The sequence below is a fragment of the Vitis riparia genome, chromosome 14, assembly GCF_004353265.1.
Source record: "Vitis riparia cultivar Riparia Gloire de Montpellier isolate 1030 chromosome 14, EGFV_Vit.rip_1.0, whole genome shotgun sequence".
Classification (NCBI taxonomy): domain Eukaryota; kingdom Viridiplantae; phylum Streptophyta; class Magnoliopsida; order Vitales; family Vitaceae; genus Vitis; species Vitis riparia.
This window is the reverse complement of record NC_048444.1, coordinates 29,388,022-29,409,530: the sequence shown is the minus strand read 5'-3', so window position 1 is coordinate 29,409,530 and position 21,509 is coordinate 29,388,022. Positions and strand designations below refer to the sequence as shown.

Genomic DNA, 21,509 nt, shown 5'->3' with positions numbered 1-21,509 from the left:
AACGACATTGTTAGTAACCATAATGTTGATATATTAATCAGATAACCAGGTTAGATGCAGCTAAGTCTATGATGCTAACATAATAGAAGGCTATAGACATAGGCCACTATGAATTAGCAGCTATGATTAATAAATTAAACTGTTGCTTTACCAAAAAACCAGCATATTGATTCTGATATCCATTCACTAGCCCACAGTTAGAAAAGTTGATTAGGGAAGTGGGGCATTAGGAACAGTTCATCCCTGCTCACATGGGATAGCCTGCAGCAGTGAATCGAGTTCATTCTTATCTCTCATGGGTTCATCATTCTGGCCATCTTAAGCAAATCCCAAGTGATAAAGGTCGGTAATTCGATCCCACCATTTATATATAGATAAAATTTGAGCTTGAGACTTGATTCATTGTTAGAAGTCACTACTTCTGATCTGTATTTGAATGGCAAGTAGTAATCACAAAACATAGTGACCATCCCATATTGAATGTAGATCTCTCTAAATAATAAATCAGTACATAACTTAACAGATCTCAAGAGGCCCCATCCCATCAAGCCTCATCTCTTATAAAATGCATCTGCCCAAACATTTCATTTCACCCATTAAGGGGAGGAACAAATGACACTCCAAAAGAATACTTTGAAAACATCCCATTTCACTTCCAAAAAAAAAAAATAATAAAAAATAAAACAATTAATATATTTTTGATTTAGTGTCATGTCAAAATTTATTTTTGAATCTTAATCTGTAGTATTAATAAAAGTATAAAGAAATACAGATAAAAGAGATGGGTCTGAAAGAGATGAAATCATTGTAAAGTATAAAGTGTAAAGAAATGCAACTTTTGTTTTTGGTAGAAATAGAATGGAAAAACCCCAACTTGCAACACACCCATTTTTTTTTGGAAGAAATTTGTAATAATAAGTTTTTGATAAAAAGGTGAGAAAGTTTTTTCAATCTTTTAACTGTAGAGTCCAAGATGCTCCCTCTATTTTTATTTTTAATTTTTTTAATTTTTATTTTTTTACCCATGATAAAAACAGATTTTCAGAAGATTACTTTTTTATTACAGTAGTGCACTGTGTAGCTGTTGTAAATTGTGATGATTCCGCAAAAGACGTTAAAAGGTTGGGGAATCCTGGTAAAGCATTGAGATTTGAGAGTTGAGTTGATTTGACCAGTGCTGAGCAACAGTTTATAAGCAGATTTATATCCATTACTGCTGAATCACATTAATTGCTTAGTTGTTTGGCCCTTCACCTTCACCATCATAATCATCTTCTTGGGGTTCTTCACTGAGATGTTTGACCATCATTATTAATATTAAAAATTTACAGTTACAAACAAAGATCAAAACAAAACTGAAAACCCAACAAAAGTTACAGAATTTTTAATGGGTTTTTGGTTTTTGATTTGATTCCACTTAACCCCACAAAAGGGAAAAATAGATAAACAAATAGATAAATGGGAAAGACGATTTAATTGTCTGATAATCAGTCTCAGTCACCTTCGTTAGAAATCAAGAAAATCCCAAGAAATACCTTACAAATTCATGCTTCTAATTTACTGTATTGTAAGGGCATCTCTCTCCTCATCACCTACCACTGATAACTCCATCCCTTCTTATTATCCCAACCACTCAGAATTCCATGTCCTTGCACTTCTCTCTGCAAACACAGGAGTTCTGTTGTCCATTTTGGGTTGAGTTTTTGAAGAAGAAGGTTCAAGTGTGGTGTCAGAAAGCTCCTTCACAGCTTAGATTTAGACTCGCATTTGCTCCACGAACAAGGAAATCTCTGCAAATTGGCTATATAATTGGTGTTCTTGAGTATTGGGTTGATTTGCCATTCTTTTGATTGGGTCCTTATAACATGTGTTTTTGGGTTTCTTTGGTCAGAGATCTAGGGTTGGTGTTTTGTTCTTTGTCCAACAGGAGGCTATGGTGAAGGGGTTTCAGAGATCTGGTCTCTAGAGCTTTACTTTTGTAAATCCTACCATTATTCAAAGGTAAGAAAATCAAAAGCTTCTAAATTTATGAAAATTTTCTTTGCTTTCATGTTTTCAGTATTTTATTTATTTATTTACTTATCATTACAATGTTTCCCATGAAAACTTTATGTTGATGATGATGTAATGGCCATAATAAAATAGAAAATTGGTACTTTTTGTTTCTGGGATCTTCTGTTTCCATCCTGTTTCTGATCTGTGCATTGGATGATTGGCATGCAGTATTCTGGGGTTCTTATTTTGATATTTATGCTTCTTGCAACCTTTGGTGTGTGTAGATTTTACATGTGTGTTTATGCTCATTCTCTTGGATCTTGTTAGCTTTGTGTAGAAGTGGGGAGTTCTTTTATTCACTTATCAATGACATAATTGAAATTCCGGGCTTGTGTCATTTGTATTTGGGACAATTGAAATTCCGGGCTTGTGTCTTTTGTATTTGGGACCTTAGGAGGAGTTAAGGATGAGAAGTTTGTTGCATGGAACAATATTAACATTAATTGTATATACTTGATTTTGCATAAGCAAATTTGTGATTTTGATGTTTCTTGTACCAACTTTGTAGGTATATCAACACTAGAAAGCATGACAACTGATCTTAATGCTGAACTATCCAAGAAAACTGATGTCTTGGGTCTCAAGGTTTGGGAATTGATTGGGATTGTTGTCGCATTATTCATCGTAATTATCCTGTGTGTGTTATCATTGTGTCTCACTTCAAGGAAGAAATCAAGAAGTTCTAGAGATAGGCTTCCTGTTAATCAAATCCCAACTGTTTCAAAGGAAATCAAGGAAGTAAGGGTGGAGCAAGTATCGACAAATGAATTTGTTCCACGTGATGGGATTCTTCTTACCATTCATGACAAATCCAGTGACAAAGAATCAGATAAGGTTCTGGTCCATTTGGGTATGGGGAAGACAAAGAATGGAGATAATAGCAGTCAATCTGGTTCATTTCATCATTTAGAGAAAGATGGATGTGGGTCTCAATCAGGGGAAGAAGGGAGCTCTGGCACAGTTACCATGTACAAGCCTTCTTCATCATATCCAATAACTGCTCCTTCTCCTCTTGTTGGTTTGCCTGAATTCTCTCATTTGGGTTGGGGTCACTGGTTCACATTAAGGGATCTTGAACTTGCGACAAATCGGTTTTCAAAGGAAAATGTGCTTGGTGAAGGTGGATATGGAGTGGTTTACAGAGGACAGTTGATCAATGGGACGCCAGTGGCAGTTAAAAAGATCCTCAACAACCTGTGAGTTTAAACATCGCTCCGTTGTGTTTCCGACTTTGTTATGATTTCTTATTTATTCCTCTGGTGAGTTCTTCTAGAGTTTAACTTCTAAACTTATTTTCTTTAGGGGTCAAGCAGAGAAAGAATTTAGAGTTGAAGTTGAAGCTATTGGGCATGTGCGCCACAAGAATTTGGTTCGGCTTCTTGGATATTGCATTGAAGGGACCCATAGGTACTCTTTTTGTTTTACAGTAATCCAGTTAAATAGTTTTTCTTTTTTTCTCCCTTGTTTACCTTAAATATTGTACAGGTAGCATCAGCACCCAAATTCTAGGATCTAGTTTACTGATATGAGAAAAAAAGCCCTGGTCTGATTTTTATTAAAATTTCAGGATGTTGGTCTATGAATATGTCAGCAATGGGAATTTGGAGCAATGGCTTCATGGAGCTATGCGCCAGCATGGATTTCTTACTTGGGATGCCCGCATGAAGATTCTTCTCGGGACAGCTAAGGCGTAAGTCAATTACTTTATGTCCTTGCCAGCATTTCTTTCCTCATTTAATGTGATATACTGGTTGCAGTCTTGCCTACTTGCATGAGGCCATTGAACCAAAAGTGGTGCACCGGGACATTAAATCAAGTAACATTTTGATTGATGATGATTTCAATGCCAAGGTTTCTGATTTCGGTCTGGCCAAGTTGTTGGGTGCTGGGAAAAGTCATATCACAACTCGAGTTATGGGAACCTTTGGGTAAGTATTATTTCTAGTGCATGATATTACCTAGATGTCTCAATGTTTTGTTTTCTTATTCTAGATATTAGTTTATTAAGTTATTATTTTTTACACTGATTGTGGAGGGTTACGTAATCATATCTGATTTCTCATATTCACTTCTCTTAAGCTCCTCAACCTCCTCCCTATCTCTTCTAAATGTTACAGATATGTGGCTCCTGAATATGCAAATACTGGCCTTTTGAATGAAAAAAGTGATGTTTATAGCTTTGGGGTTGTGCTTTTGGAAGCAATTACTGGAAGAGATCCTGTGGACTATGGTCGCCCTGCCCAAGAGGTATGCAATAGTTATACTCTAGTAAAAGTTTATCAAACTGCCAAAAGACCGTGCTGAATAATTATCTAGGCAATGCAATTTTGCTTCACTGTTGTAGTTACTGAATACTAAGTAATTATCAGTTGGCCATTTGTGATTTGAATTCTCTCATTAGTATCCACTAGTGATGCAATTTGTTCTGGGTTGGCTTAGAGTGGAATTAATCTGATCCCCTAGGCTGCTTTTATTGTTCTGAGTAATATGAGAAATGACAAAGATCAGTTTGGTTTGTCAGTTGATAGGTTGGGTAAGATCTATTCACTGATTCAATCAATATCCCCACTTATCAAAGTTTAATTTTGAAACTTTTTGTGCTTAGCAAAAGGTACCATCATGATTTAATGGAATCATGTAGGAAATGCAGTTTTGCATTATTATTTTTCCCGAACAGAAATTAAAAAAAAAAAAAAAAAGAAGAGAAAAGAAAAAAAATGCTTGACACTCAGCAGCTTCATTTCTTTCATTATACAGTATCCTTGCAAACCCTCTTTTTCAGCTTAGTCAAAGTTTTGTTCTGAAGCTTTTTGAGGTCTAGTGAAATGTACATTTACTATTTCATGGAATCATGTAGGAAAATGCAGTTTTGCATTTACTATGCCTCCTAACAAATTAAGAAGAAAAAAGATGTTTCTTCATCACCACATGATCTGGATCTTTCTCAGTCACAATGTTGGAGTTATAATTGGACATGAATTTGTAATGTTTTGCAGGTTAATCTGGTTGATTGGCTTAAAATGATGGTTGGAAGCAGGAGGTCAGAAGAAGTTGTAGACCCAAACATTGAGGTCAGACCATCTACAAGAGCCTTAAAACGAGCTCTTTTGACTGCTCTGAGATGTGTTGATCCAGATTCTGAGAAGAGACCCAAAATGGGCCAAGTTGTACGTATGCTCGAGTCTGAGGAATATCCCATACCAAGAGAGGTTAGTTTCTGATTTTATATCTGCAACACAAACTTTTGCAATTTTAGAAATATCCGATTTAACTGCTTCCTGAATTACACTATTGAAATCATCCCCAATCCCACCACTCCTCAATGGTGCAACTTTTTCCTTTTTGTCGTAGTTGCACATTACCAAGATCTCATTCTCAAGATTTTTTTCTCTACTTGTGTATTATTTTATTTTTTTGATATTGCCATTTATCCATATATCATCCATATTTTTAGGTATTTTATGCAAATGGTGTCAATTGCATGTCTACCATCTAGAGCATGGTTGCTCTTATACTTGTCTTATAAAGTGTTACTTCAAAATTTACTAGGTATATGCCAATCAAACTCTCTAGTAGCCTTTTCCATTATATCCATCTCACTTGAATTATACCGGTGGCTGCCTTTTCCATCTCTCTTCCTGCCCTCCTCCCCCATATCAAAGCCAATAATAGAAATGGTTGCTATTAGGTATCTGTTTATTTTCGTTCTCCTTTTGCTTTTGGCCTTTCACCAGGGGTAGGGAGTGCCATTGTCCAGACAATACATTATGAAACACAAAAGTGGGTGAAGAAGCTTCCGTTGACTGTTCTCTAATGTAGTTTTTCTTCTTGGAGATGCAGATTGGCATAGAAGCACAATTATGGTTGTTTTTTCCAATAGTGTTCCTTCTTGTCATGTATTTTAGTTTCCCAGCTCCCTTCCCTAAATTCTTTTCACTCATCACACATTTAATATTCCATAGCTCACATTTGTTGCACTGACTGCAATATTGGTTTGAGGGTAGGCCACAGGACGAGCTCCCTTATGAATTTTGTATTTGGATTGTGTCATTGAATAAAGACTGCAGCCTTTTTGTCTTTTAGCTATTCAGGTCTCATTGGGACAGTCCAAGATTCTCCTTGTTTACATGGGTTATGCACCCTATGGAGGTTCTTAATTTTGTTTGTCAGGAAAAAAAAGACTGAAACTTATGAACTAGGAAGGTTTTGCTTGACTGGCCAGCAGTCAGCCCTTTCAATTGAAAGGGATTCGAAAAAGGGTGAATTCCTAGTTTTGAATCCTTGTGAAGTATAAGAATTAATGTAGCTTTTAAGTTCTGAGTGTCAACTAAAACTTCTTTGAAATTTTCAGGATCGAAGGCACCGAAGAACTCAAGCAGGTAGCATGGAGATTGAGTCTCAGAAGGAGAATTCTGACACTGATCAGAGTGAAAATATGGGTTCAAGGTCAGAGAGTAGAGGCTACCACAGGACATAACCAAACAAGAGATTCATTTAGAGGATCTGAGGGGTATACAAACTGGGGAATTTCTTACAATTTTTTCAGCCTTTCAAATTCTTGGGTTTGCCTATCTAAGCTGATATCTAGGTCATGAAGGATGGGTTAATTCAGGAGGGAGAGTATCTTTTTCCTTTTTCCTTTTCCTTCTTGTTTTTATTTGTAGATGGAGAGATGATTGTTTGTGTAAGAAAGTGGTGGGTATTGTGAAGAACCCAAGATATTGGGGGTGTGTACAGCTCTGGTAGCTCTTTGGAATTGTTTGATTAATTGCTCGTCTTTCTGTTAAAGAAAAAACCACTGTTCTTATGATTGCATCAAGAAGACTACTTTCATTTCATCTGGGCTCTGCTTCTGCCTTTGGATAATGAATTTGACCTTTCCTTCTCTTTTCTTCTCTTAAAAATTAAACTGCAAAAAGGGGTCTCCCGTTATGGCTGGTTTAGTGCTATTAGGTTCATAAACAGTTGATACAGGCATCAAATCAATAGTAGTGCAACACCCACTTGGGGTTTGATTTTTTTTTTTTTAAATGACATTTGACATCACACCCATTCCAGATTATTTCCGGAGTCATTGTTTAGGTAGAGCGACATTGTATGACCCAACGAATTTCATTAGTCATTGTTGATGAATTTTAAAGCCTGAGAGAGACAGTTCAATGGACAACATATAAAAATCAATAATGAGATACTGAGTTAAACTCGGGTGGTTTGCTCTATGATTGTATTTCTAATTGTTATTTTTCCATTTCCAAATACAAAATGATTTTTCTCAAGATATCCAATCTAAAAAAAAGGGAAAAGAAAAATTGTTACATAAGATGTGACATTCACTTGACTGATAGATGCCAACTGTAGAGGAGTTGATCCCTCCTGGATCAGGTGCCTGTTCACCTGCTGGAGTCACTTTCAGCCCCTAGAACACTGCTAGCTAAATGAGAACTATGATTATTATAAATTTATAATTACCCTGCCAACCAAGAACAAGCTAAGTTATCAGAATGGGTCCCATATCTTAGAGATTGATTAAGCTGATTATGTTGATGGTGGGTCCAAATCTGCTGAAGTTTTTGTATTATAGAGTCTGCCTGCTGATCAATATTCTAATACTATATGCCTTGAGATACTTCCCTAATTAGAATGAATTTGATGATTTCTATAACCACAATGATGAATAGCCACCCCACATGCTCTATGGCTGCTATACTGCCTCACATGTTTTCCTTCCATGCCTTATTTTCTGTCATTTATACATGGTGGAACTCACATTCTTTCTGCTCTGATGATCTGAAGCATGCCCAAATATTGAATTGTTTGATTCTTTGTTCTATTTGCAGATATGTTGAGTCTTCTTTTGTGGTGCTGCATGATAGCAGAAAACATGCTTGTTAACATGTTGTACAGGGAGATGATGTCAGCAATTAGAAAATTTAGGTTAAGGAAAAGTATAAAAAGAAAACTTGGGTCATGCTACAAGCCTTCATCAATGATATATTATAAGGATAACTGGATATTGAAGAAAGGCCTTGAACCATGATCCATGCCTCAAAAGTTTGAGTGACTACAATCAGCTGTTTCTTCTGATGGGAGGATAGAGCCTTCGTAGAAAAGTCAAAAGCATCTTTCGTGCAATGAAAGAAGCTTGAATTAACAACATAATATGATAATAAGACTAAGTTAATAACAATCTGAATGGGATCTTTCACATAATATGATAATAAGACTAAGTTAATAACAATCTGAATGGGATCTTTCCGTTCTCTCTGGTTATTTTTGTGTTGCCAAAGTCATAGTCATCTCAAATCTGACAATAAGAACAAGATGATGCATTGCCTTACTACATCAATTTTTATGGAGAAAATTGTGTGCCTATATATAGACCAGTCTCCCAAGTCTTTCTTCTCCTTACAAATTTGGACCTTGAACCTATCCTGGTTATCAACCATGGCTCAGTTGGTTGGAACAGATGAAATAGAGTCATTTAGGATTGAGTTAACAGAGATAGGAAGAAGCCTAAGATCATCATTTAGGCGTCACACCTCTAGTTTCAGAAGCAGTTCAGCATCTTTAAAGGATGATGCAGTTGAAGAGGATGATTTACAGTGGACTGAAATTGAGAGGCTACCAACATTTGAACGGTTGCGGTCATCTTTGTTTGATGAGTACGATGATGGAAGTAGAGTTGATGGTGAAGGAAAACGGGTGGTTGATGTTACCAAGATTGGAGCTCCAGAAAGGCGGATGTTCATAGAGAAGCTCATCAAACATATAGAGAATGATAACCTTCGGTTGTTGCAGAAAATCAGAAAGAGAACAGACAAGTAAGGCTTTGTCCATTATATGCATGCATAGAACACCAACACCTATACACACCCCTGCCCCACAAAGACACATCCTACTTATGAAACCTCTGATACCACTTCTTGTGTAGGCGGAAGTTTTAATATGTATAAGAACACAAAAGGTGTACGGGATTTTGACGTGGTTCAACTAATTATTGCCTATATCTGCGAATGAAGGAAAATCATTTCACGGTTGAGTCATAAAACTTCCCATGTTTCCCCAATTTTGCATCTATACCTTGAACCATAGGCCCTCGCTCCGCCAAGTATCTCCTATTCTTCTTCACATTTATACCTACTAAGTAAACATCTCTATCTTCAACTTTTTGAATTTTAGACACTTTCCAACAATTTTACCTTAAATCAAATTCCATCAAGTCAATCATCTCTCTCTATGATACACACTTTTTGCATCTCATTTTGACGAGAGAACAATTGACTTCACCTTCAATTGGAATTCCTTTTGTAATCCTCTTGTGTGTTTTGTTCTCTTTGATTTTTTCAGAAATCTCAACTTGGTCTCTAATACTAGTCGTGCTTGCAGAGCTTTGATCCCACTTGTTATACAAGTGGAAGCTTTGATTCTAACATATTAGTACAAAAACACAAAGATAAAACAATCTATACACGAAGATGCATAAGGTTTTAATGCAGTTGGACTCACCATGCCTATATCCATGGATGGGAGAAAATCATTCTACTAATCAACCCTAAAACTTTCCATGTTTCTCTACTCCTTATATCTACACCATGAATCACAAGTCCTCGCTCCACCGGATGTCTCATACTCTTCCTCACGATGCTACCTACCTGGTATAGACTTTAGATCTCTATCTACTCAATATAGAATTCACCTCTCCATCTCTGTTTCATGAACCAATTTAAAATTTGAGACACTTTAGAATGATATACATATCATACTTATATATCATTTTAATTGGTATTGTGCTTCAAGGGTCTATCCAAAGCCAAAACATCAATTTCCCTGTACTGAGTTTTAAATCTTTATGATATCATTTTGCTGTTAATTGCTACTAGTACCACTTAATGTTGCAATCTTCAGCTCTGCTGATGTTCTTTTGAGTTTTCATACACAATCGAAGGTACACTGTATGCATACTTGAATCACTTTGTATATTCATGCATGTCTCTGAAAATTGGTAGTAGGCTAAACCTGAACTGGTGTTTGCAGAGTTGGAGTAAAACTGCCCACTGTGGAGGTGAGATATAAGAATCTGCGTGTGGAAGCAGAGTGCGAGGTAGTTCATGGAAAGCCCCTTCCAACTCTATGGAATTCTCTTAAAAGCATCCCTTCTGTAAGTATCTGCATTATCCCAAAGTGGATTCAGAGCTTAGCCATTGACAATGTATTGAACTTTTGAGGCTTCCAAGACTTTTCTTCTTACAAAAATTTCCTTTTAAGTTCATTCAACTTGTTCTGAATATCATGTTGTGATATAAAACTATGTTCTAATAACTAGGAAGTATTTGATTGGAAGACTCAGAAGTTTTCTAAATTTGGCTGATTGGAAATTTCTGCTTGTAGGATTTTACTAAGTTGCTAGGTTTGGGGTCCCATGAAGCCCATATAAGCATCATTAATGGTGTCAGTGGTGTTATAAAGCCTGGAAGGTAATATCGATAAAAGCTTGATAGATGTAAACATAGTTCAAGTTTGCTTCACCCCAGTTGGTTTATCCATGCTGCAGGATGACTCTGCTGCTTGGGCCCCCAGGATGTGGGAAGACTTCCTTGTTATTAGCACTCTCAGGGAATCTAGACAAGTCTCTCAAGGTTCTCTACATTCTTTACAAAAAGAATTTCAAATTTACAAGAGAAGAAAACTCAATGAACTTTTGAGTTCATCCTTGGCTTGAAACTGCTTTGTCATGTACACCTGCATTCCTACTAGCTGTAGTTTTCATCTGTGCTTTTCTTTTCTCCAATAGGTTACAGGGGAAGTCTCTTACAATGGGTACAAAATGGAAGAGTTTGTGCCCCAAAAAACTTCTGCCTATATTAGCCAATATGATCTGCACATTCCTGAGATGACTGTGAGAGAAACAATTGATTTTTCGGCCCGTTGTCAAGGTGTTGGAAGCAGAGCAGGTAGCTTTTTTTTTTTTTTTTTTTAACACACTGTGCATGTGAACAAAGATTTAGTTCTGGACAACCCACCAATGTGTAGAAATGATTAAAGTTGTTTGTTTTCTGCTTGTCAAGAGACTATGTTGGAGGTAAGCAGAAGGGAGAAGCAAGCAGGAATAGTTCCAGATCCAGATATAGATACTTATATGAAGGTAACTTTAGCATCTCCTATCTGCTTTCCTTGTTTATTGGAGTTCTCTATATTTTTTCAGACGTGAGGGATTATGATGAGTCCAAAATATTGAGAAATCATGACTACTTTTGCATAAAATCCACTGGTTTTATAGTAAAGATGGCTCACATAATTACTTTATATCTTGGACAGTATAGCCCAAGGGTGATTCTCTGCTAAGAAACAATACCTTGGTACCAATGGAGCCATAGACAAAAACTTTAAATTGCTAATGCTGTTGATAACGTAATGGTTTTTGTTAAATATTCAATGAGAAGAACCACATGAGCTTGTGCTCACAGAGTTGGTAACCATGGTTTGTTTGAACAGGCAATTTCTGTTGAAGGACTAAAGAGAACCCTTCAGACAGACTACATTCTAAAGGTAATTCCCTTTAACAGAGATGAATCTTGCTTTGTTTAATTTGTATGCATACAAAATACATACTAATTCTTTCCTTCCTCATTCTTATGGCTTCTCAGATTCTTGGACTGGATATCTGTGCTGACACAATGGTTGGAGATGCCATGAGAAGAGGCATCTCTGGTGGTCAAAAGAAAAGAGTGACTACAGGGGAGATGATTGTAGGGCCTACAAGAGCTCTCTTTATGGATGAAATATCAAATGGTCTGGACAGTTCCACAACATTTCAGATAGTTGCTTATCTTCGGCAGCTGGTGCATATCATAGATGCTACCATACTGGTTTCACTTCTTCAGCCAGCTCCCGAAACCTTTGATCTCTTTGATGACATAATATTGATGGCAGAAGGGATAATTGTGTATCATGGACCCTGTAGTCATATTCTAGAATTTTTCGAGGACTGTGGGTTCAGGTGTCCTGAGAGGAAAGGGGTGGCTGACTTCCTCCAGGAGGTGAGTGCATCATTGTCTACTCTTATTTCTTCAAGGAGATAGAAATTTAATAAATTAAATTTTTTTTTGCCAATGCAGGTCATCTCTAGAAGAGATCAAGCACAGTACTGGTACCACACTGAACAAGCTCACGGTTATGTCTCTGTGCATACATTCTCAAGGAAATTCAAGGAGTCTCCTTTTGGGAAGAAGCTAGAAGAGAAGCTCTCTAAGCCATTTGACAAGTCCCACAGCCATAAGAATGCTCTATCTTTTAGCAAGTATTCTCTTTCCAAATGGGAACTCTTCAGAGCCTGCATGTCAAGGGAATTTCTTCTTATGAAGAGAAATTCTTTTATATATGTATTCAAATCAACTCAGGTAATGCTCTGTCAATTTTAGCTGATTAATCCACTATGCTTAAAGCCACTAAGGAATTCAACCTATTATTGTATCCTTTTTCTTGGCAGCTTGTCATCATCGCTGCCATCACCATGACAGTTTTCTTGCGTACTCGGATGGATGTTGATATCATTCATGCAAACTACTATCTTGGCTCCTTGTTCTATGCGCTTGTTATACTTCTAGTTGATGGGTTCCCTGAGTTGTCCATGACTGTTTCAAGACTTCCAGTCTTCTACAAACAGAGGGACTTGTGCTTTTATCCAGCTTGGGCTTACACAATCCCAGCTACTATTCTAAAAATTCCTCTTTCCTTTGTGGAATCTCTGGTTTGGACATCTCTTACTTACTATGTCATTGGGTACAGTCCTGAGTTCGGGCGGTGAGTTCCACATAAAATGGCTTACTTTTCTTCATGCATTCATTCATTCCTGTGAGAGGCACATAGGATATGTGTTCTTTAACTCTTACATTTGCCGTCTTTCACAGGTTCCTCCGTCAGTTTATTCTATTTTTTGCTGTGCACTTGTCATCAGTATCCATGTTCCGTTTCTTCGCTTCAGTCTCCAGGACTATGGTTGCTTCTGCAACAGCTGGTAGTTTTGCAATATTATTAGTCCTATTATTTGGTGGCTTCATTATCCCACAGCGTAAGGCTACTCCATAGCTCTTCTCCTATATAAATTTAGGATTATCATCTGAAGTATGAACTTTGCCATTTTTTTGGTTGCAGCCTCTATGCCAGATTGGTTGAAGTGGGCATTTTGGATATCCCCAATGACATATGGAGAGATAGGCCTTGCAGTAAACGAATTTCTAGCTCCGCGATGGCAAAAGGTAAGAGTACCTAACCAGCTTGAGTTGTTATTTTTCCATTCATTTACACAAGCTTTGCTTAAACACCCAAAATAAGATAGATATAATACGCTGCTCAGTCATTCTCTGGCTTTTAATCTTACTTGTAGACACTGTCCACAAACACAACACTAGGGCGTGAGACACTTGAAAATCGGGGGCTGAACTTTGATGGATACCTTTTCTGGATATCACTTGCTGCATTATTTGGAGTTACAATAATTTTCAACATCGGATTCACCTTGGCCTTGAGTTTTTTACAGGGTAGGTATATCTTCTTCCTATAGCATATGTCATCTTATGAGAAAGAAGAATGATGTATGCTTAATTTCCTACCTTTTGTCATGCATCCAGCTCCTGGAAAGTCTCGTGCTATTATATCACATGAAAAGCTATCCCAACTTCAAGGAAGGGATCAATCCACCAATGGTGCATATGAGGAAGAAGAGTCAAAAAATCCTCCTCCTAAAACTACCAAGGAGGCTGATATAGGTTGGATTAACTTTCTTGCTTTTTTTGTCATTGCTTAGACCTCAAATTCTCTCTTTATATCATTGCCCTTTTGCCTTATCTTACAGGAAGGATGGTTTTGCCTTTTCAACCCCTGACAGTATCATTCCAGGATGTGCAATACTATGTAGACACACCTGTGGTAATCATATATATATCGTTGTCTTGTATATCCATAGCCACCAGGATTTTTAGTTTAGATTAGATGCTTAGATGTCTCTTTGTTGTTGTGCCTCAGGAAATGAGACAAAAGGGTTTCGCTCAGAAAAAACTCCATCTTCTTCATGATGTTACTGGGTCATTGAGGCCTGGTGTCCTCACAGCATTGATGGGAGTTAGTGGAGCTGGAAAAACAACTCTTATGGATGTTCTTGCTGGAAGAAAAACTAGTGGCACCATTGAAGGAGAGATTAGAATTGGAGGGTATCCTAAGGTTCAAGAAACATTTGCTAGGATTTCAGGCTACTGTGAGCAAACTGACATACATTCTCCACAAATTACTATAGAAGAATCAGTGATTTTTTCTGCTTGGCTTCGTCTGTCTCCTCAGATTGATTCAAAAACTAAAGCTGTATGCCTGATATCTACCGCATTCTGAATTTACTATTTGTTTTGCATTTATTCTTGAGATGATTTTGAATTAAAGCTGCTGTGGATGTCTTCACAGGAATTTGTGAATGAAGTGCTTGAGACCATTGAGCTTGATGGAATCAAAGATGCTTTAGTAGGTCTGCCTGGTGTTGGTGGTTTATCAACTGAGCAACGAAAGCGTCTGACAATAGCAGTGGAGCTTGTGTCCAACCCCTCCATTATCTTCATGGATGAACCTACATCAGGTTTGGATGCAAGAGCAGCTGCAGTAGTCATGCGAGCGGTGAAGAATGTGGTTGATACTGGCAGAACAATTGTTTGCACTATCCACCAACCGAGTATCGATATATTTGAAGCATTTGATGAGGTAGAAAGACAATTTATTCATGCGTTTTAACAGAAAAGTTCAAAAAGGCTCCATATATGATGCTCCAAAGATGGGGGTCTCCTCTTGTTTCAATTTTGGAGCTGACTTACCATCAAGATTTTTCTGATCAATCCCCATCTTGGGCAAATAACAGCAAGATATTCTGAATTTTAGATAAGAATTTAGCTTCTAGAGAACGTGGATTCTAAGAAAATTTCTTTTGTCCAATTCAGAAACTGTGACATGAAGATCTTCTGCTAATGTACCTTTCACTATCACTGCAGTTGATTCTATTGAAAACTGGTGGACATCTGATCTACTGTGGACCACTGGGTCAGCATTCAAGTAGGGTTATCGAGTATTTTGAGGTTAGAATGCTATAACTATTCTTGCAGATGTCAGATGTTTTTCCTCCCCTTTATTCCTTTTTTTTAAAGTACTAGAATGATTGCATCTAGCAAACCAATGTTTGATAATCTTCATTCACTGTTTGTTAACAGGGTATTCCTGGGGTTCCAAAGATCAGAAATAACTACAATCCAGCAACATGGATGCTAGAGGTGACCTCTACATCTGCAGAAGCTGAACTTGGCGTAGATTTTGCTCAAATTTACAAGGATTCTGCTCTATATGAGTGAGTTACACTATGATGCTGTTGTCTATTACCATTCTAAATCTAACTGCATCACAGAACTTACTCATGCTTACTTTGAATCAGCATCAGTGGAAGGCGTGAACCATCCTCTTTGTCCCATCCACCCATAATATGCCTTCCAAATTTTCGGATCATCCTTTGGTGCTAAAGGGTCTGCATATCTGCAAGAGAACCATACCAAATTAATCATAGTACCAATAGCCCATTGATCTAAATATTGCTCCCTTTTGATAAGCAGAAAACTTTTGAATTAAGGGACTTGCAGGGTCTAAGAAGCACAATGATGTCTTAATCAGCAGTACCCTGTACAAGAAATTTTTTTTTTTTTTTTCTTTTGTTCATTAGTAGTTAAGCAAAGCTTAGATTGTAAGTGAAAATGAACCAAATCTAGCTGAAATTTTTGTGGAAGGTGTAGAAAAAAATTCAAGAGTTTATTATTTGGCTAACTGCATATGCCAATGATTGGGCATCTTTCGAGGCGACTTCGCTGATGACTCCTTTTCTGTTGCTGGTTTTTCAGGAACAACAAAGAGCTTGTAAAGCAATTGAGCATTCCACCTCATGGTTCAGAAGACCTGCATTTCCCAACCCGCTTTGCACGAAATGGTTGGAGTCAATTCAAATCTTGCTTATGGAAGCAGCACTTGTCTTATTGGAGAAGTCCCTCATACAATATAACACGTACCATGCATATGCTTGTCGCATCTTTGCTCTTTGGGATACTGTTTTGGAAGCAAGGAAAAGAACTGTAAGTCAATTGACTTGAAACAAAACCAGACTGCATGATAAGCCCAAACAGAGTATAGTTTAAGTATACATGTGTCAGATATTATAACAGCAATCCCATTTGGCTGAATGAATCTGCTACAATTGATGTTGCTCCAACAAAGACAGAGCATTCTAAAACTACTTTCAAGTAGCCTGCCTCTTCCCATCTCCTTCACACGACCCCTCAAGCACACAATTCAGATACCATAGCATCATCACTTTCCTTGAAATATTAGGATGAATCTGACCAAAAAGCTGTAAATTACTTTTGCAGATATTTAATGTAAGTCTATATATTTTTTTCTCTTAATTTGGCAGGAATAACCAGCAGGGTGTGTTCAATGTACTTGGTTCAATGTACGTTGCTGTGATCTTCTTGGGCATAAATAACTGTTCGACGGTATTACCACATGTCACAAACGAGCGAACTGTTCTTTACCGTGAAAAATTTGCAGGGATGTACTCTTCATGGGCTTACTCACTTGCTCAGGTGAATGCTAAAAATTAAAATAGTCCTTTGTAGAGAACTTATCCAGAAAAGATCTTCTAGGGGCATTTAGTTTAGTAGCTGTCCCACCAATTATTCAAGTATGTGTACTGATTTGATTTGCAGGTGACAATTGAAATTCCCTACCTATTTATCCAGACACTTATATATGTGATCATCACATATCCAATGATAGGATACTACTCGTCGGTTTATAAGATTTTCTGGTACTTCTATGCCATGTTCTGCACATTGCTGTACTTCAATTATCTGGGAATGCTGCTTGTGGCAATGACACCAAGCTTTCCTGTAGCTTCAATCCTATCCTCTGCCTTCTACACAATTTTCAATCTGTTTGCGGGGTTTCTGATTCCTCAACCGGTAAGCTACTAATCTCCACTTGGAAAGCCTGCAAAAATGAAAAACCCTTTAAGTCTGTTCTTTCTAATTTCATTTAGTAATGTGAATCTGCAACTGACCTGGCCATGCTGTTCTTTCCTTCTTGCAGCAAGTTCCTAAATGGTGGCTTTGGTTGTTTTATCTGACTCCTACATCTTGGTCAATAACCGGTATGCTTACTTCACAGTATGGAGACATCCACAAGGACATTCTGGTATTTGGAGAGACTAAAACAGTGGCTACCTTCTTGGAAGACTACTACGGATTTCACCATGATCGCTTGGCTGTTGTGGCTGTTATTCTTATCGCCTTTCCCCTCGCTTTTGCTTTTCTTTTTACATACTGTATACAAAGACTGAACTTCCAGAGGAGGTAATCATTGGCAATGCTGGAAAGCCAATGCGGGTATTTGAAAAACAACAATGATTGTATTAATGGATTCATATAGGCGACGATATATTATTGAATGTAAATCATTGTACAAGATAACCAAATCAAGTCTAATGGCACAACATTGATGATATCAGCCTTTCTAATTCTATGCTCTTGATATTTCACAAGCTTACCTTGATGTTTTGATCCAAACACATTGGACGATCATGCATCTGTAGCCATCTATCCTTGCTACAAGGCACATGGAGCCACCAGGCCATGGCGCCCTTCCAATATTGGGGCGCTCAGAGTCATTGATCCCTGTAAGCTTTCATTACTACTCTTTCATTCATCTTCCCCTTTTCTCTCTGACTTATGTTGATTGGGTTAAGGGACCATTCTTGTGGCAGCCACTGGCAGCTGCATCTACCTATGAAGGCTGGTTCACTGGAGGGGATGCAACGTATTTACGTGTTAACAATGAATAAGCGCTCAAAGGTTGGCATTCCTAGTGCAAATCGATGCAATTAAAAACGATTTAATAGCTGATTTAACTTTTAAAATAAAATAAAATAAACTAATTTATAATTTATACAAATTTGAAGTCTTGAATGAATTAAATAAGTGAACGTGATATTAAGGAAATCATAGTCACATTCAAAGAATATAAATCATGTTAGTTTTTGTGTTAATTGATCATGTAATAAATGGGTCATGGCATAGTGAAATTGGCATAGGTCATAAATCCAGAAGACTTGTGGTTGTGTCTACTATTCCTAAGAAGGGGGTTTTCAGAGCTCCCCTGTGGCTCAGCCACGATACTTGATGGTATCTTTTAGCAAATGCTTTAAAACAAACCACTATAAAATCGCTCCTTCACATGTCACTTGGAAGTTGTTGAAATGCTTGGCATCATCATCCTCACTTTTTGTGGACTGAATAGCATATTTTTCCCATCATCAATTACCAAGGCATGCCAAAAGAAAGGTAGGATGAAGAAGAATAAAGAAATTGAAATAATCGTATAGTTTCATAGAAATCAAACAACTGCATTGGTACAATACTGCTGCTCTGCAGCTGGCTCCTCTATTGCATGGTTCTCCTCTCTCTCACTCCAGCAATCTGTGTGTGTAATATATATATATATATATATATCGAGGCAGCCACTTTGTATGCGTTGTCATCTGCTAAGACAACACTCCCATATATCTTCTTATATGGCCAAGACAAACAAAAGAAAAATAAAGATAACACAATACCAGGCAAAACAAATGGGCAGGTTCTTCTGTTAACAAGCAGATGCAGAGGCAAAGACTGTGCGAATTAATTATTAATCCACCTGCGATTGCAAACTTTTTACTCTTGGGCCTTCTCTGCCTTGAGAGGCTTCACAACTTCCCATGTGAAGTCGGGGTCATCTCTTCCAAAGTGTCCGTATGCAGCTGTCTTCAAGAACCTGCCATGGCCACCCCTCTTGAGATCCAGGTTAATGGCAATCATTCCAGGTCTGAAGTCAAAGCTCTCTTTCACAATCTTGAGAATCTCCTTGTCTGGAATCTTTCCAGTGGCATACGTGTCAACAAATACGGATAATGGTTCAGGCACACCAATGGCATATGAGACCTGCACAATGCACCTGCGGGCAAGCCCACTGGCGACAATACTCTTGGCAGCCTGCCTAACAATGTATGCTCCACTCCTGTCCACCTTGGTGGGGTCCTTCCCAGAGAAGGCACCACCACCATGGGCTCCCCAACCTCCATAAGTATCAATGATGATTTTGCGACCGGTAAGGCCTGCATCACCATGAGGTCCACCAATAACAAAACGGCCAGATGGGTTGAGGTGGAAGATGGTTTTCTCATCCAGGAACTTCTCAGGGATGATGGGTTTGATGACATGCTCCTTGAGATCAGCAGCAATCTCATCATTAGTAACAGTTTCATCATGCTGGGTGGAAATGAGAACAGTGTGGACACGGATTGGAACCATTGCACCATGGTCGTTGAAATATTCTACAGTCACTTGGGTCTTGCCATCGGGTCTCAACCAGGGGCAGGTACCATTCTTGCGAACTTCAGTCAAGCGGGCACCAAGCTTGGTTGCAAGAACATGGCTAAGGGGCATTAGCTCAGGGGTTTCATCAGTAGCATAGCCAAACATATGACCCTGGTCACCAGCACCAATCTCTTCAGGGCGCTTGGTGAGGTGGCCATGAACACCTTGGGCAATGTCAGGGCTCTGCTGTTCTATGTTGACCAGAACTTTGCAGTTGTCGGCATCAAGGCCCACATCTTCAGAAACAAAGCCAACTGCACGACATGTGTCACGCACAATCTTCTCATAGTCTAGAATGGCTTTGGTGGTGATTTCTCCAAAGATCATGACCAAGTTGGTCTTGGTGCAAGTTTCACAGGCAACTTTGCTGTCAGGATCTTGTTCAAGGCAAGCATCAAGCACTGCATCAGATATCTGATCACAGAGCTTGTCTGGGTGGCCTTCGTTCACAGACTCGGAGGTGAATAGGAAAGTATCCATTTTCCAAAGCTGCAAAACACAAAATTACCTTTGAATATTGTTGTAGGTACACGAAACACTAAACATAAACAAATCAGATGATATAAAATTCAAATAGTCCATCTGTTGCTACACAATAAAGCATCATACAGATGCTTTAGATTGAGATAGTTTGTCAAGTCATGAAAACATTGTTCAGGAAGAATCTCATTGCGGTGTGGCAATTACCAAAAGCTCCATATTCCCAAAAGTAAAAACGAATAAAGAGGTAACCACAGAGATTTAGTTATACAACCAACATGGGTTAAAGCTGTTGTGAACTGTTGTTGATGCTTTTTTAACACATGAAAACCGTGTTGAAAAGGAGTATTTTGGTATAGCATCTTAAGATTCCTGACTCTCCAATATTCTTAAAGGTTATTACAGACCAGTACAGAGGCTTTATAATTTTTGAACGAATCAAGTAGACACTTATTGAGGAGGGAGAAAATATTTTCTGATTTAAGTGAGCGAATATACTTGCGTGAAGCTGGAGGGTTGTTGTACCTAGATGATAACAAGCTTCGGCATCAAGCAATCTAATACTAACAGTGCATGCGTAAGATCTGTCAGGGGTTGTTGTCACTTAAGACGATTTGAGTGAGTAAAGCTAGCGCGTGGAATGACCAATTGGATATATACCAAACACGCCAAAAATAAAATATAAAAATGAAAATTTCAAACTAGATCCAGTTTGAAAACAAAGAAACAAACAATTAGGCATGATTTATATGTAAAAGAGAGAACTCCGAAAAGGAAAAGAAAAATCTAGAGAGACTTGAGCTCAATTTGGATCTGGGGAGTGAAGGAAAATTCTCAAAACTACATGAAATCAGCATTTTCCTCCCCCTTCCCTTGTTCCTCCCAATTTTCTCAGGTGTCCGAAATCCGAGGCTCCCAAGTAAAATTATACACTGGGGACAAGCACCAACACCAAGAATGATGGTGGATTCTAGTAACGGCAACAGTAAAGCATAAAATCCGCCATTTCAATTCCATTGAACAAACTGAAAATCACTTGAATCAAACATATAATCTAGATCTACAGCCTCTGAGCAACAAAAGCAAGACAGAAAAGACAAAGAAATAAAAATACAAACTTCATCCATAAAATATCTAATGATTGAAAATTTAGAAGAGAACATATATTCCTGGGAAACAAACAGATGGAAGAAGGAAATGCAGAGAAAGCTACCTGAGAGATTAACCCTCGAGCAAGCGTCGAAGCAGAGGACGGAAGATAGAGAGAAGGAGGAGAAAGGAAGAGACTGGTTCGAGTCTTCGTGGAAACTAAGGGGTAGTATTTATAGACGGTGGAAATCTAATTTCCTGAATTGTGGGTCCGGAATAAAATGAGAGTGAATCACGGACGTCGGACGGATTCCAATCGTGCGGCTAGTATTGGTTGGAGTCGGTGGCGGAAAATTACAGAGCTACCGAATGATGCGGTGTCACGCGTATGAAGGGTTACCGGTA

General features: G+C 38.1%; 3 protein-coding genes across 3 annotated transcripts; 2 read left to right on the top strand and 1 right to left on the bottom strand.

Annotated features, from left to right (window-relative positions):
* The first annotated feature begins 1,413 nt into the window (after positions 1 to 1,413).
* Positions 1,414 to 6,897, top strand: LOC117930978 (probable receptor-like protein kinase At2g42960). The gene is made up of 8 exons (XM_034851807.1): positions 1,414 to 2,001; positions 2,564 to 3,251; positions 3,358 to 3,462; positions 3,623 to 3,745; positions 3,813 to 3,983; positions 4,173 to 4,302; positions 5,052 to 5,264; positions 6,407 to 6,897. The coding sequence occupies exons 2-8, from the start codon at positions 2,584 to 2,586 to the stop codon at positions 6,530 to 6,532; spliced, it is 1,536 nt and encodes a 511-aa protein (XP_034707698.1). The 5' UTR covers positions 1,414 to 2,001; positions 2,564 to 2,583; the 3' UTR covers positions 6,533 to 6,897.
* A 1,602-nt stretch (positions 6,898 to 8,499) lies between these two features.
* On the top strand, positions 8,500 to 17,641 carry LOC117930127 (pleiotropic drug resistance protein 3-like). The gene is made up of 23 exons (XM_034850599.1): positions 8,500 to 8,876; positions 10,090 to 10,213; positions 10,444 to 10,529; positions 10,607 to 10,691; positions 10,847 to 11,006; positions 11,121 to 11,197; positions 11,548 to 11,601; positions 11,700 to 12,092; positions 12,171 to 12,452; positions 12,542 to 12,855; positions 12,963 to 13,123; positions 13,207 to 13,310; positions 13,439 to 13,592; positions 13,683 to 13,820; positions 13,907 to 13,980; positions 14,077 to 14,409; positions 14,506 to 14,796; positions 15,081 to 15,164; positions 15,297 to 15,430; positions 15,972 to 16,199; positions 16,538 to 16,709; positions 16,833 to 17,087; positions 17,215 to 17,641. Exons 1-23 carry the CDS (start codon positions 8,500 to 8,502, stop codon positions 17,479 to 17,481), a joined length of 4,347 nt encoding a protein of 1,448 aa, XP_034706490.1. The 3' UTR covers positions 17,482 to 17,641.
* Positions 17,642 to 18,470: 829 nt separating this feature from the next.
* Positions 18,471 to 21,335, bottom strand: LOC117930128 (S-adenosylmethionine synthase 4). The gene is made up of 2 exons (XM_034850600.1): positions 21,229 to 21,335; positions 18,471 to 20,024 (listed from the first exon to the last, which is right to left on the bottom strand). The coding sequence occupies exon 2, from the start codon at positions 20,013 to 20,015 to the stop codon at positions 18,834 to 18,836; it is 1,182 nt and encodes a 393-aa protein (XP_034706491.1). The 5' UTR covers positions 20,016 to 20,024; positions 21,229 to 21,335; the 3' UTR covers positions 18,471 to 18,833.
* Positions 21,336 to 21,509: the final 174 nt, after the last annotated feature.

What these genes read in the sequence shown, in the direction of transcription:
- LOC117930127 (XM_034850599.1), top strand. Translation starts at nt 8,500, where the DNA reads ATGGCTCAGTTGGTTGGAACAGATGAAATAGAGTCATTTAGGATTGAG. An exon ending in TGGCTGACTTCCTCCAGGAG is followed by an intron (nt 12,093 to 12,170) that starts GTGAGTGCATCA and finishes TTGCCAATGCAG; the next exon opens with GTCATCTCTAGAAGAGATCA. An exon ending in GGTTTCTGATTCCTCAACCG is followed by an intron (nt 17,088 to 17,214) that starts GTAAGCTACTAA and finishes TCCTTCTTGCAG; the next exon opens with CAAGTTCCTAAATGGTGGCT.
- LOC117930128 (XM_034850600.1), bottom strand. Translation starts at nt 20,015, where the DNA reads ATGGATACTTTCCTATTCACCTCCGAGTCTGTGAACGAAGGCCACCCA.
- LOC117930978 (XM_034851807.1), top strand. Translation starts at nt 2,584, where the DNA reads ATGACAACTGATCTTAATGCTGAACTATCCAAGAAAACTGATGTCTTG. An exon ending in AAAAAGATCCTCAACAACCT is followed by an intron (nt 3,252 to 3,357) that starts GTGAGTTTAAAC and finishes TATTTTCTTTAG; the next exon opens with GGGTCAAGCAGAGAAAGAAT. An exon ending in AATATCCCATACCAAGAGAG is followed by an intron (nt 5,265 to 6,406) that starts GTTAGTTTCTGA and finishes TGAAATTTTCAG; the next exon opens with GATCGAAGGCACCGAAGAAC.